This window comes from Pseudopipra pipra, chromosome 3 (assembly GCF_036250125.1).
Source record: "Pseudopipra pipra isolate bDixPip1 chromosome 3, bDixPip1.hap1, whole genome shotgun sequence".
In the NCBI taxonomy this organism is placed as follows: domain Eukaryota; kingdom Metazoa; phylum Chordata; class Aves; order Passeriformes; family Pipridae; genus Pseudopipra; species Pseudopipra pipra.
In genome coordinates this window covers 70184190-70198339 of record NC_087551.1, presented here as the reverse complement: position 1 = coordinate 70198339, position 14150 = coordinate 70184190, and the positions used below count along the sequence as shown (strand labels likewise).

General features: G+C 34.7%; 1 protein-coding gene across 1 annotated transcript in view; it reads left to right on the top strand.

Moving 5' to 3' along the window:
- FIG4 (FIG4 phosphoinositide 5-phosphatase) overlaps positions 1-14150 on the top strand; it is a 59927-nt gene that overhangs the window by 42212 nt on the left and 3565 nt on the right. The window contains exons 20-22 of the mRNA XM_064649783.1: positions 519-714; positions 3201-3283; positions 6979-7068. Coding sequence (XP_064505853.1) covers positions 519-714; positions 3201-3283; positions 6979-7068 — 369 coding nt within the window. The remainder of the gene's footprint in view (positions 1-518; positions 715-3200; positions 3284-6978; positions 7069-14150) is intronic.

Here is a 14150-nt window from a genome sequence, read left to right as displayed (position 1 = left end):
GCCTCTTGAAGTCTTCGTACAAATAAGACACCTTTTATATTGACTGGAATTTCTGGAGTGAGAAATACTGCATAAAGAAATGTTACTGATTAAAGAAATAAATTGAGGGGAGAGGTATGGAAAAGAAAGGAAAAAAGTGACATTATCATTAGGATTTGGGACCAAGATGAAGAAAGCTACTGGAGTGGATATTATGGATATTCCTGGATCAAAACCGAAGATATTATGTCTCAATTAATTTTTATTCCTTTTTATTTATTCAGTTAGGGGGAGGGATTTTAGTAATGAATCAGAGGATTGGTGGAGAAAAGCTGACATAATCCTTTGGACTCTCTTTAAATGACCCAGAATAAAAAGAAATTGAAGAAAAGAAATCAATTGGGGATTTCAAAAGATGAGCAACAACTTATTCCAGAGGATAGAATTTATTTCCCCAGAAAGACTGTAACCAAGATTAGGAATTTAAAGTATTCATTGTTAGTGCTGATTTCATACATATGCACTGCCTTTCCTAATAGGAACAAAAATAATAGAGAAGAAACCGTGCTGCAGCGCAAAACAGCTGCTAGTGCTCCTCCACCCCCAAGTGAGGAAGCAGTCTCAAGTAGTTCTGAAGATGATTCTGGGACAGATAAAGAAGATGAGGGTGCTGTTTCTCAACGTTCAACTCCGGTAAAGGTGACTGATACAGGAGACAATACAAAAATCACAGAGGTAAGAAATTACTGTGATAGGCAAGAAGGCTTAAAATTCACATTTCCTTAGGGAAAAAAACAGTAAACATTATAGAACAGTCAAAAGTAAAGCTCTGAGGCATTTAGTGAAAAAGGTCTCCAAGGTAATTTTTGTGTGTAGATATTACACAGCTGATTATAAACCTTCTCTGTTCTTCTTGTTCTGTATTAGTGAAACACAAAAGAAAATAGCACTAAAAGAAAAGAAATCTACGGTATTTGAAAGGTATTCAGGTCATTACATAAAGCATAAAATACATCTGTGTTAATTCAGAGCAATAGTATACTTCTGATTATTGTTACTTACCATTCTCTGGCACACATCCAGATGGTCTTGGAGCATGCAAATAGGATTCCTTTTCTTCAGGAATGTACTTGATCTACCTACCCAATCAACATTTAGTCCATGGGAGCTAGTCTGGAGCAAATACCCTGAAAGACTTGTAGTATGGACCTGAGATCTGAGCACCACATCTTTGAATTGCAAAGCAATTCCTTTTGGAAGATGCCACTTGCTCAGGTCAACGTAACAGTAAATTAATGATCAATCTGTATAAATTTCAACCAGATTTATGTGAACACTTTTAAATTACTGTTTCATAATTATATGGTCTGGCATTTAAAAAAAATTAAACTGACTCAAAAAATGTACATAATGTTATCTCATTGGTCCTATGATATTACTCCTACTCAAGTTGAAGATATTAACAGTGAATAAAATAGTGAAATAAATGGCAGAAGCACAGTCAAATGGGAAGAATGTGTATTCTCAGTTGTGGGCTATTAATCTTTTTTTGCTAATGTAACTCCACATTCTTGGAATCCCTTGGGTACTAATTTAATGAAAATATTGAGTTGTATGAAGTTTTATGGAAATACCTATTTTATTAATTCATGTAATCATTCTTCAAATTCTTTCTTATACCACTGAAACTGTCTTAGCAAAAGGATATGCTAATGGAGACTACAGAAATTTGGAAAATACTTACATTGTCTGAGAGGAGGGTTGATTTTTTTTTTAGTCACAACTAATTTAAATGGTTAGAGTGTTGTACTTGTACATGTTACCACTTTTGAAGAATATTGAGTATTTATGATCTTAGTCAATATAAAATGTAGTGCCTGGTAGGCAACAGACAATAAATCTGTTGGGTTTGTTTTGGTTTTTTTTCTGCCACCATACAGATTTTCATTCTGTTCAGTCCTTAGCCTAGGATTTGTGTTCTCAGATAGTAGATTTTCAGCCTTCTGTTCAACAGTGCCTTCTTCCTAATCATAACGAAGCACTTTCAATAAAATAACTGTGAATTTATGTGGTATTCATTTTGGACAATTTGGATTAAGCCAATACAAGTGCATTTTTCTGTTTATGCAAGATATTTTATCTGAAAGTTTTCCATTATCTCTGAATAATAGAGTACCTGTTGTCCAGCAAATCAGATTTATAGATTTTTTTTAAACAGAAATCCAAGCTTAAATTTTGCTTTTGATTCCTAGTATTGCACAATTTATCTCATGTCATTTTCCCCCTCTGTTTTGAACACACTTCAACACTCATACCTAAGGTAACTTTTTTAGATTTCTAAGATGCTTAAATGAAAAATGTATGTAAACACAAAGTATGATTTAAAATATTATCGAATGTCAATGGCTTTCAATTCAGTGAGTTATTTTGATTTTTTTAGTAATGCATATGAAGAAATATATTCCAATTTATTAGCACCTTTTCATGCACTGAATTTTAGTCACAATTTACATTGTTAATTCATGCTATTCCTTGTTATTTGGGGAACCCAAATAGCTAGTTCCTATCCACGTCTCTGAGAAGTTATTAAAAAAACACTTTTATACTTCTGGTCAGCCCATATCTTTCTGGAGTTCTTTGACTTTGGATCTTTTCGAACTAAAAGAAAACTGTCTTTATAGTTGACTTGCAGTCATTTGTGTCTTGTCAGTAAACCCCCTCAGTTTAGCACTGAATCCTTAGACAAAGTGCAGTATTGAAGGTGCGTTGGTTCCTTGTTATAGTTGACTGACATGATTGCATAATGTATTAAATAAAAATAGTTTTGTTCAACCTGAGGTTTGTAATTATTTCAGAATTGACAGCAGGAACTGTGAAAGCAAATGTGGGAGCATGTTCTGAACGAATATGATTTATTCTATATTAAGTTTCAACACAGAACATAATTTAATAACTACATCATTACGTTCTAGGAATATAATTTATTCTCCTAATATGTTGTTTTATCTGATGTTATCTTTAAAGAATTCTTTCTGTGTTGTATAATGGTTTTAATATAAAAATATGCAGAAGCTAAGATTAATATTTATATAAGAAACTTATTTGGTTTTGTGTGCTTTTGAAATTATTTTTAAGTTTAGAAAGAGTTCTGTGCTTAAAACCAAACTTCTTTGGATGTTGTTATGGTATTCTCAGTTTGAATCTTTCTTCTTATGTTCCAGAATGTAGTGCAATCAACAAAAGATGTGTATGGAGTCAATCTTTCAGATATTCCTTCAGAAGATGATCTCGCAATATATGCCAGGTGAGATAAATTTCCAGTGGTAATCAGTAAAAAATAATTTGAGGTAGTTAAAGGCAGTTTTTCAAAGTGCTCCCTTTGATCAAACTTATGTAACTTATAAATTTTAGAAATATTTGGATATATATACTATTCTCTTTAAAATCAAACTTTTTTCGGATGTCTCTGTCTACTCTGATTTCAGTAGAAGTTAAATAAATTCCATAGGAGTGGTCCCATGATTGTAAGCTTTGTAGTCTGTGGGTTTTGCATTTTGCAAATGTTGAATTACACTAATTCAAATCAGTCATAAGTGAAATAGCTTATTCTGTAAAAATGCATACAAAACAATAGAAGTTTTCCTTTTTTTAACATAATGTCTTATTCATAGAGGTGTGTTAACTGTTACCTTTTACTCAAATTTAAATAGTTGTGTGACTTTTGGAAGGAAATAATCTGTGACTTTTGAAGGAAAATTACTTTTCTGAATAATATTCAGCTTTTTTTCTTGAAACATCTTGGTCTTCTGAGTTTGAAGTAACTTGGACTGTTCTCCTCTAGAAAACAGTTGTCACCATTCCTGCAGGAACCATGAACTATCTGCTCCCCAAGAGCAATCAGCAGATTGATATGCTTCGCCAACAAAAGGCATTGTATCAGGAATGCTGTTTCTGAGTTGCCATAACCTCATACAGAGCACTGGCTACATGTTGCTCTTGTTAAAAACTGTGTAGTTACACTGTTGTTCTCAAATACTCTCCTCAATATCACAGAATAATACTAAGCCCAAAAAGAAACTGGTTCAAATTTTCGTTTTCTCTTAAACCGGAAAATTAATTTGAACATTTTGATTTTTTTTTTAACTCGAACCAAAAGTGAACTAGAATAATATAAGTTACGGATGAACTAGAGCTGAGCCAAAAAGGCATTTACTCTATTCCCTGGTGGAGGAGATTCTTTCCTGAACTGCAGTGTTTTTCTTCAAAAACCAGTCAGAATAATGAGAATTAAGTACTGGAGATCAGTTGGAGAAATTTAGATACAAATTGAACACCCTCTTAGTTCCTAAAGTCTTGTAACACTGTTGTCAAGAGAGCAGTTGCTTATGCAAGACATCAGGAGGGCAAATCAATGACATTTGCTTATTAAACTAATGTTTCAAACACCTGCTTAGAATGTAGAATTAATGATGTTTGAGAAAAGAGATATAAGAAACCTACACATCATCTCGGAAAAACACTGTACATATGTTGAAGTGAATACTTGTGAAACATGTTGAAATGGCCTTATGTGCACTTCTGTTCATTTTTTAATGTGTAATAGCAGGGGCTACCTTATTATATTTGAAACATTTTCAGTTTTTGAGGGGAATTTTAATTCACTGTGCTGTCTTCTGATTTGGTGATATGTGATGTTTCATCCTGACTTAGTTCGTTAATCCACTGAAATATTTTTTTGCTTTTTATTTAAAAGTCTTTTTGTGTTAATTTTTCTTTAGGTGTAGCTACTTCTCTTGCAGTCTTTAGTTCTTTGAAATTCCCATTTCAACCTATTTCCTAAATCCTGAATTGTTTGAAGATAGAACACTTGAGTAGGGCTGAAGAGGATGTTTCTCATTATCTCTAAAATTTTTAACTTCACCTATGCCTCTAACTTTAGTTTTTTATTTCAACCACTAGAAAATGGGTGCCAATTTGCCAGTTTTCCTTTGATATAGCTGATAATTATTGTGGTTCTGAAAATGGCACAGTGGAAGCTGGTGTCTACTCTTGAGTCTCTCTGTGTAGATGGACGACTCTGTGATAACATCCAGAATTGCAGCTACTTCCCATTTTATAATTTTTCAGGCTGGACTAGCATTCAGTCTGTTGTAATCATAACACTATAAACCCTATGGGGGCCTTGAAGCTCCCTATTCATATTTTTTTAAGACCAAAAAAAAAAAAAAAAGCTTGCATTTATTTAATTTCCTTCAAGCAATACAGGTTTTAAAAATAAAACAATTACAAATTCCTTACCTCTTTTAGCTAACAAGACATTGTGCTATTTCTGGTCTGATGTGCTGATTTATGTAATAAAGGATGTCAGTAAAATCTATACTTCCCAAAATGTACATCACTTGAGAATAGCAGCAATTTCTCTCACAGTATGATTACAGTTATCACATCGGGTTTTTTTCTGTTATTGTAATAAGGGAAATGGAGATGTGGGATCCTGACTTCACATGATATCCTTGGCCATGTTACATGTTTTTTTTCTTTATTAATATTAGGGTCTCACAGATTTGAAGTACTTCAGGTTAAGTTACTTTACATCAACTGTTCTCTATTATAAGCCTATTTGCAAATGCAAATTAAAAGTAATTTGAATCTATTCAGCCCGTTTTCACTGATGGCTGAGATAACTTAATTCTCTTCAAAACAGAAATCACAGAAGCACAGATTTGTTGAGATTGGAAGGGACAGGAGGTCCCTAAAATAATTTGAAGATGTATGCTGCAGATCAACTGTGCATGGTATCTTACTGATACCTGGTAACTTGCTTGTGTACATCTAGTTCTTGTTTGCTTCAAAATATTGAATAATTTAAAGCAATTAATTAAAATACTTATGCCAGTAGTTTGCCTTTGGTTTTTGCTTTTTAAGCTGGTTTCAATAGCAAACCCCTGCACTAGGTCTTAATTATCTTGATTTCCACTTATAATTCTCTTATTTAGAAATGTAAATATTTATTCCTTCAACATCCAAAGTGATGTTGCATGTTTCTGAGGCTCTTGTTTCTACGGTATAGAATCTGAATGGAGCAGAAAGCAAAGCTGCAGTAAGTTGTTTAGATATGTATTGCTCATTTGACTTCTGTATACTCTTTCATGCAGTTGGTTTTATGCTGGTAGTTGCTGCTTGTTAAAATGTAGTAAATATTCTTGAAATAGACCAGTGAGACTTTTTAAGCTAAATGGAAGCCAACTACTAAGAAAAACCCTTTGCCTCAGAAAATTAAAGTATTAGATCACAACTAACATTTACTTCTCTTTTCCGTCACACAGATGTGTTGGAGAGTGAACAAACTGAGTGCAAGATAACTACATATACATATATTTGAAACTCTCTGACTTTTCCTTTTAGGCTGAATGACTAAGATCAGTGATAAACTACTTTTTAAAAAACTTTGCTCCACTTCATTGCCAAGAAAAAAAGCCATGACAGTATTTGCCTTTGGCAATGTCTTCCAGCAGATATTTGAAGATGGGGGAATTGTCCCAAAAGGTTGTGCTTGTAAATAAGTGATCTGGACTAACAGCATTTCAGATGAATAAACTGGATTGAATTTGGCAGAGGACTGACTTAAATCTGAAACTTGAGAGACTTTACCTCTTTTCCTGATTTCATCTAAATTATTGTTTTGAAAAAGACGTAGGAAGTTGACTGTAGAGGGCTATCTATTTCTTCAGGAAGGCCTGCTTCTATCTCATGACATACTAGATGATACCAATTGATAAGCAAGTCTGTTTTCAAAGGAGGTTCGGAGTTCACACATGCATCCACTGTGAACTTTTAAAAAACCTTCTTGTTCACCAGAGAGGTACGTCATGATCGGTGACTTTTATAGCACAACTCAAAACCTCATTTTTTAGTGGCAGTTTCTTTCATTTGATGAATTTTTTTTGTGATTGTTCTTTTATTTCTTTGATTTATTTTTCTATCTACTGCTTTTCACAGGTTTGTTCAGCTGGGACAGAGTCAGCATAAACAAGACAAGGGCAGCCAGCCATTTTCCTCAAAACACCACTTGGATAGGGTTATAAATTTGTAAGTGTTATTCTTCTTTATCCCTTTAGCCGGATTTTACTTTTGTAACTAGGCCTGAAAAAACGTCAGGTAAATTTGATGCTAAATTGTTTGAGTCACACTTCCATTTTTTTACTGCGTAAAGAGATTTAATGCGTAGCATGAAGAACTGGGTTTTTGGTTTGTTTGGTTTGGGGTTTTGGGGGGTTATTTTTTGTTTGTGTTCTTTTGGGGGGTGTTGCTTTTTGTTTGTTTTTTAGTTTTTGTAGTATAAGGGATTTTGTGTTCAAAAGTCTTAACAATGCTGAGTTAACACAAAGTGCTGAAGCTACTGAGTTTAAAAGGCAATTTCTTCTTACTGTGATTACTTTTGAAAGAGACGGTTTGAAAGACTGGTTACGTATTCATCATTAAAAAAATTCAAAGTTGCATTTGAATCTTCTTAGTATTAGTAGAAAAAAAGGGTCATGATATTATCCAAATGTTATACTATTATTGAAGCAAGTCTTAGAGTTTAGATGATCAAGTCCTAACTTCCCAGTTGACATCTTCCTGTACTGTAGGCAGCCTAAAGTTTCACCAAGGCAAGGCAGATTTTTATTTATTTTTGTCTCTGGGGTACCTGATCTTTTATCCAACAGCATGGCCACTTCATAGAACTCCAGTCCATAGAAGTGAGGGAAGCTTGGGCACAGCATTTGTCCAAGTGGGGATAGAGACTGTGAGTGTCTCAGTTGGGCTGAGAGAGTAGAATAACATGAAACAGATGTAATGCTGTGTATGGGACAATATTGTCTAATATCAGTGATTTAGTGTGCATTTAAAGTGATGATACCACATTTGTAGGTAAATGAGCCTGTAGTTTTATAATAAAATATATCTCATGGGTATTAAAGTAGTAAATTAGATGGGCAAAGTGTAAAACTGTTTTTCATAAGAGGGAGCAAGCCTGAATGTTTTAAAGGGAAATGCTTATTAAGAAAATATTTTATAAGAATATTTTTTTAATGATGGCAATTTCTTTTTTTGTAATTGTAAAATCTCCTGGCATGTTAGACAGTGTAAGAGGTAATAATTCCCTTCTTAACCCTTCAAAAGTAGGGTAAATTTTCCCTCCATGCTTTGCTGCTGCAAAATAAACACATTAAATAGAATCTATACACAGAACTCTGGAGGCTTTTGGTAGTCAGATGTTTTTTCTTTTCCCAAGTGTATTTTCCCTGTGTTTCTGAATAGTAGAAGTGTAAAAGTCATAGAGCACACAAATCTGTGCTTTCTGTCACTCCTCCTCTTGTAGTCATGTAGATCATCTTTCTCTGCCAGTTCTACCAAATATACTCCTCTGTGCGGATCTGAGAGGAAATAGGGTATCTTATAGTTGGTAATTTCTTTTTTCTAAAAGTGTATTTTTATACAACTTGAAAATTTCCTTTGGGTTTTGTTCTGTAACTTTTTAAAGATGTTTAAATACCGTTTGGATGGTAACAGATTATTCTTTCAATAAAAGTCATAAATGCAGGCATTCTTTAAAGGCATGTTGTTAAATTCTGAAACAAGGAAGCTTTCTCTTACAGAGGTGGAATTGCTCCTCTGAATCAGAAATTTCCTTGGAGAATGCTAACTTTTTAGAGATAAAATAGAATGAACTAAGATTAGGGAGAGAGGGAGGGTTTTCAGTAACAGCAGCTGAGACATATTCTGCACTTGTTTTGCAAGGAGCTCTTGAAGAAATTGAAAAATTGTGGTAACTTGTATTAATTTGATGCTAAGTGCATTTTAAATTGAAAAAAATATGGCAAATTTAATTTTCCAGTAGTTCCTTCTAGATGCAAATGCAATTAAACCCCCGCTCTTTTCATAGTAAAATGAAGTACTCAGTCCAAAACTTTGGTTTCTCATCAGACGTGAGATATAATTTAGACTTAGATTAGTTGCTGACATTTCCACACTTCACAAGAAAAATCTTTTTGAATAACCCCACACCTCACAACATTAAAACACTTGGCCATTTTTATCAAACACATTAAGCCAATACAAAAATAAATACTTCTTATTTTTATAGTGTCACTTCAGTGATATCTATGAGCTCATATATGCATTGTAGAAAGGCTGAAGAGAAAGTTCTGGTCTAAATTTAGAAACTGTAAGTAGAGATTAGAAATAAAAAGTGGATACTTGAACAGGGACTGCAGTGATGCAGTGAAATAATACTGAAGTTGAGTGGAGAATGTGGAAGGATATTGAAATCCTTCTTTTTGTTCTTAGAAATTCTATGAAGGAAAAAAGGGTAGAATTTTACTTACAGCTAAATAGAACTAAGCAGAGCTGGACGACTATTAACACAATCTATTGTACTGTATGTGAAGAGAGACTTCGAGTACTATAGTATAATTACTGTGGGCTGACACAATGCACCTGTTTCTAATTCCCTAGTATTCATTGTGGTGTGATATAAATAATACTGTTGTAAAAACATACTGTCAGAACCTTTTCAAATGTACTTCATGCGTTTGTCTGGGAGTACAAGAAATTTTATTACCTGCTGAAGAGGGAATTGAGTGTTTGGACTCACTGCAGCACTAAAGAAGAGTGTGGACACATCTGAATGTCCTTATAACAGAAGAGTAGGTGGTGCATATGTCAGAGTCCAAGCTGTCTTCAGTGCCTGAACTAAGTGTAGCCTGTACAAGTTAAATGCTCTACTGGGGTATTTTAGTCTATAATACCACTATAAAATATAAAAGTTAAAATAAAGCGTCAGAGTCCAAGAAGTGTTTGGACAATGTTCTCAGGCACATGGTGTGACTCTTGGGGTGTCCTGCGCAGGGCCAGGAGTTGGACTCAGTGATCCTGATGAGTCCCTTCCAATTCAGCAGATTCTGTGATTCTATGATCACCAGCTTAGTGGGCTGGTGTTCTTTCTTTTGCCTTTGAAGTCTCATTTGGATCCTAATGTCAGCAGCATTGGAATCATATCCTCTAAAAATATGACCATAACAAATTCCTTTGAAATATGGAGGAAATTTAGTTGTTCCTACATAGGATATTATGGTTTTGTTGAATTTGGGATTTTGTAGTATTGACAGTCTCTAGCAAAAAAACAGAAAGTACTGAAAGGTATCCCACCTTATCCCATCTGCTTTTAGACATTCCAGTGAAAATTCTCTGACCCTTCTTTAGCCTGTCACTCTGTCTTCTCTGTGATGTGATAAATTTCTATTCATCAGTGTAAGGTAACTGTCTTCCTCAATTAATCTATTTGAAAAAGTAAGTCTAAGCTTTTCCTTAAAGAAACACAATATTCCTCTTTCTTTTTTTTTTTCTTTTACTTATGAGTTCTTTTGATACTTGTTTTTCCTGTCCTATCTTTAGGTTCCCTTGTGTGTTCGATCTTTAAATTTTGAATTAGCTTGTGGTCAGTGTAAATCATTCTTACTTAAAAGATTTATCTTTCCTTGGATATCATCTTTCTGTATCAGATGTTCTTTCCTTTTCTCATATTCCTTGTGTCTGCTCTGTAGAGAAGCTGCTTCTAATTTGGATTGTAAAATGCTTATTTAACTGCATACCTGTATAAGGAGACTCTGTCTTTTCTCTAACCCTTGAAATTGTACATACCTTTAGAATTTCAGTTAATTGTTGTGGGACCTGGATGTAGTCCAGTTTTTGCTCCTGCTTGGTTCTGCAAGATACAAGTTGCAGTATTATTGGGCATATAAGTTTTCTGTTTTTCAGCCCTCTCCATTCACAAAGAATGTGACTGAAACTCTGTTGTATGGAGGTGTTGGTGTCTAAGGAAGGACAATTCTGTTGAAGGCTCTTTCAGGAGTGCAGCAAGCAATTTAAAGAGATACCATTTAAGGTAAAAAAAATAATAATTAAAAAAAACAAAACTAAAACCAAACAAACCAAAAAAGCAGCCCCTCTGGATTTGCCAGAGTTTTGTAAGTCAGATGTCATAGCATCCTAGAATGCTTTGGGTTGGAAGGGACCTTGAAGGCCATCTAGTTCCAAGACCCCCTGCCATGGGTAGGTTCATCTTCCACTGGACCAGGTTGCTCAAAGCCCCGTCCAACCTGGCCTTGAACACTTCCCAAGACAGGGCATCTGCATTTTCTCTGGGCAACCTGTTTCAGTTCCTCACTGCGCTCACAGTAAAGGATTTCTTCCTAATGTCTAATCTAAACCCACCTTCTTTCAGTTTAAAGCCATTACCCCTTGTCGTCTCACTATATGCCCTTGTAAAAAGTCCCTCTCCAGCTTTCTTGCAGCACCCTTTAGTTACTGGAAGGCTGTTGTAAGGTCTCCTCAGAACCTTCTCCAGGCTGAAGAACCCCAACTCTCTAAGCCTGTCTTTGTAGGAGAGGTGCTCCAGCCCTCTGTTCATCTTCATGGATATCTGCTTAAGATTCAAACAAGGCAAAAGAGTGCATTTTGTTTCCTTCTTTAGATATACTTTAGAGATTGAGGAGAACTAATCAATGTTGAAACAAATGGTGGCTTTCTGGCGACCTCTATTTTCTGGCGACCTCTATTTTTCCGAGAGCTACGCACATCACCGTGCACTTTTTCTTCAGAGTATGGATCATCATCAATGTAATTGAAGATTTTAACTGTGTCGTCTTCTACTTTAGAGTCAGTGGGTACTCTTGGTGAAAACATAACACTGTGAAGCAAACATGCTTACAAGTGGGATGAAAATAATTGAAAGTTGCATGTCGAGGGTGCTGTCCTTCATAACATAGTGTTTATGTTCCTATCTGTGTAATTTTCACTGGGAGGCCATAAAGCTATAGGTCTCTAGGGAAATCTGATAGCCAAGTCATAAATAATGAGCTCTCCTTCATGACTATTGTAAGATATTGAACTTATTAAGTAGAATAGATTTTTACATGAATAGTGTTAGAGAAATGACTTTTAATTAAATGACTGGATAATACAAGCACTCTGCAAATAGTTACAGCTTAATACAGGGTTATTAATCAAAATTGTCATGCATGAACATGCAGTTCTTTGAATATATTTTTATCATGTTGAAGCAAGTAGGTGGAAAATTGAGATTTAGTTACTAAATGCTTCCATTGTGCCTAAGGAAAGGACTTTTGATTCATTAGGGCTTCAGAAATGTCATGTCTTTAGAAACCAATCAATAAATAGAGAAGGCATCAAATTAGTGTTATGGCTCTGTTTTGTTCTTTTATTTAATTGTCCACCTTCTAGTGGACTAGACAGACCAGCTACATTTGAGGAAGTGACGTCTTTTGGTGTTAGATAGTGACACTGGTAAGTTAGTACAGTGTGCTAGTGTCAGATACCTCAGTTGCTACAGTCTCAGCTTGGATGCTTTACACTAGTTAAATAAGTACCTGCGGAAACTATGGATGCTTTGAAAAGCAATCTACTTTTAAAGCATCTATATATAAAGTTAGATAGACTACTGTTTTTTACCAGTTCTGAAAACACCTACCTTAAGTAAACTAGAAGAAATGATAATGAGAAGAAACTAGCACATTGTTGAAAAAAAAAAATTTGAGTTTTAAATATGCAACCAAACTCTATGGGTGAGTAGTGATTTTATTGTCTCAAGTTCAATAGTATTCTTGTGTAAGTAATTCTATCATTGCAGTCAAAATATAATCAAATGAATTCATAGCTATGCAAAGCTGAAATATGAAATTGAAAACTGTTATTTTAATCTGGAAACCATTTTGATATGCCATATTCCAGTTGTAGTGGAATATTAGGCATACTGTACTACATGGCACACTGCAGTCATTTTTTTAGACTAATGAACTGTCCTGATGAAACATCCAAAATACAACATATTTTAATAAAATAAAAGGCTGGAGGGAAAAAAGGGAACAAGATTTTTTGACAGTTTTAATGGAGATCCTGATTTAGAGACAGTGTAAAATATTAGTTTGTGCTCATAATGCAACTAGAAGTTGGCATTATTATGGCATTTCATTTCGAGAAGGGCTTTGCCATTGCTGAAGTGTTACAGGTCTTTCTTGTTTCTTCCCTTTAAAAGATTCTACACACAAAAATAACTTCATGTCTCTTGAAGAGCACCCAGATAGAGAGTCATGACTGTGGCTTCTGTGGAATATGACAATGATGCTAATATCTGAATCTCTGTTGCAATTGGGCTGGTCAACGTTTGCTTTTGGAAATAGTGAGATTTGACAGTAAGTTGCCACTGCACTCTTTACCTGAGAAGTTTTGAGCCCAAAAATATGTGCATACACTAATACAATATTTAACAATAGCATTCTGACTTTTTTTCAGCCACTGGCACTGTCTACTACTCCAATATGCTCTTACGTAGAGTACTTAGAAAATTTCTCTTCAGTAGCCAAAATAATAGATGACAAATGAAAAGCTAGTTAAAAAATCTCAGGTATTAAACACAGTTTTGGTAGAACTTGGAGCTCTACATTAATGGCAAGGTTACAAGGTTGGTCAGAAAATAACTGGTGTATGAGTAGAGATAAATACACTTGGTTGTCTGACAGTGATGTAGAGGAGGCAAGCAGAGAATGACTGATCACCGTTTCTCCCAGGGTAGGAATTACAAGCAACCCAAGTCTGTGATGACAATGAAATGAGTGTTACATCAGACACAATTAAGGCATGGAACTTATTCCCACGGGATTCTGTTGATTGCTGAAATCCAGGAAGATATACTAGAGAAGGGATTGGTTAGTACCTGTTCTGTCTTAACAGACTGTCCTCAAACCTTTCTGCTAGTTCCTCTATGAGACAACTACTGGGCCCAATGAAATTTTGGGTCCACCTATGAGGAATGATCGAATGTAGGAAAATGTTCAGTGTCTGTGGTTGTCGGAAAGTGAGTTCACAATTTCCAGAATTGAAATCTTTGTGTTGTACTGAATACCAGGGCAGCTTTGTTTATATAATTTATAAAGTAGAAGTATTTTAATAGCTATCTAGAAAGTAGATATACCTATGCAGAAACTAGCTTCTCCAGCTGAAATGTGAACTAAAAATGTATGAAACTGATGATTTAGAGAACTCTTTAAAACCTGTATGTAATTTTTCTTTGTAAATTGAGAAGTCAATAATTTCTCCTGTTTAGTGTT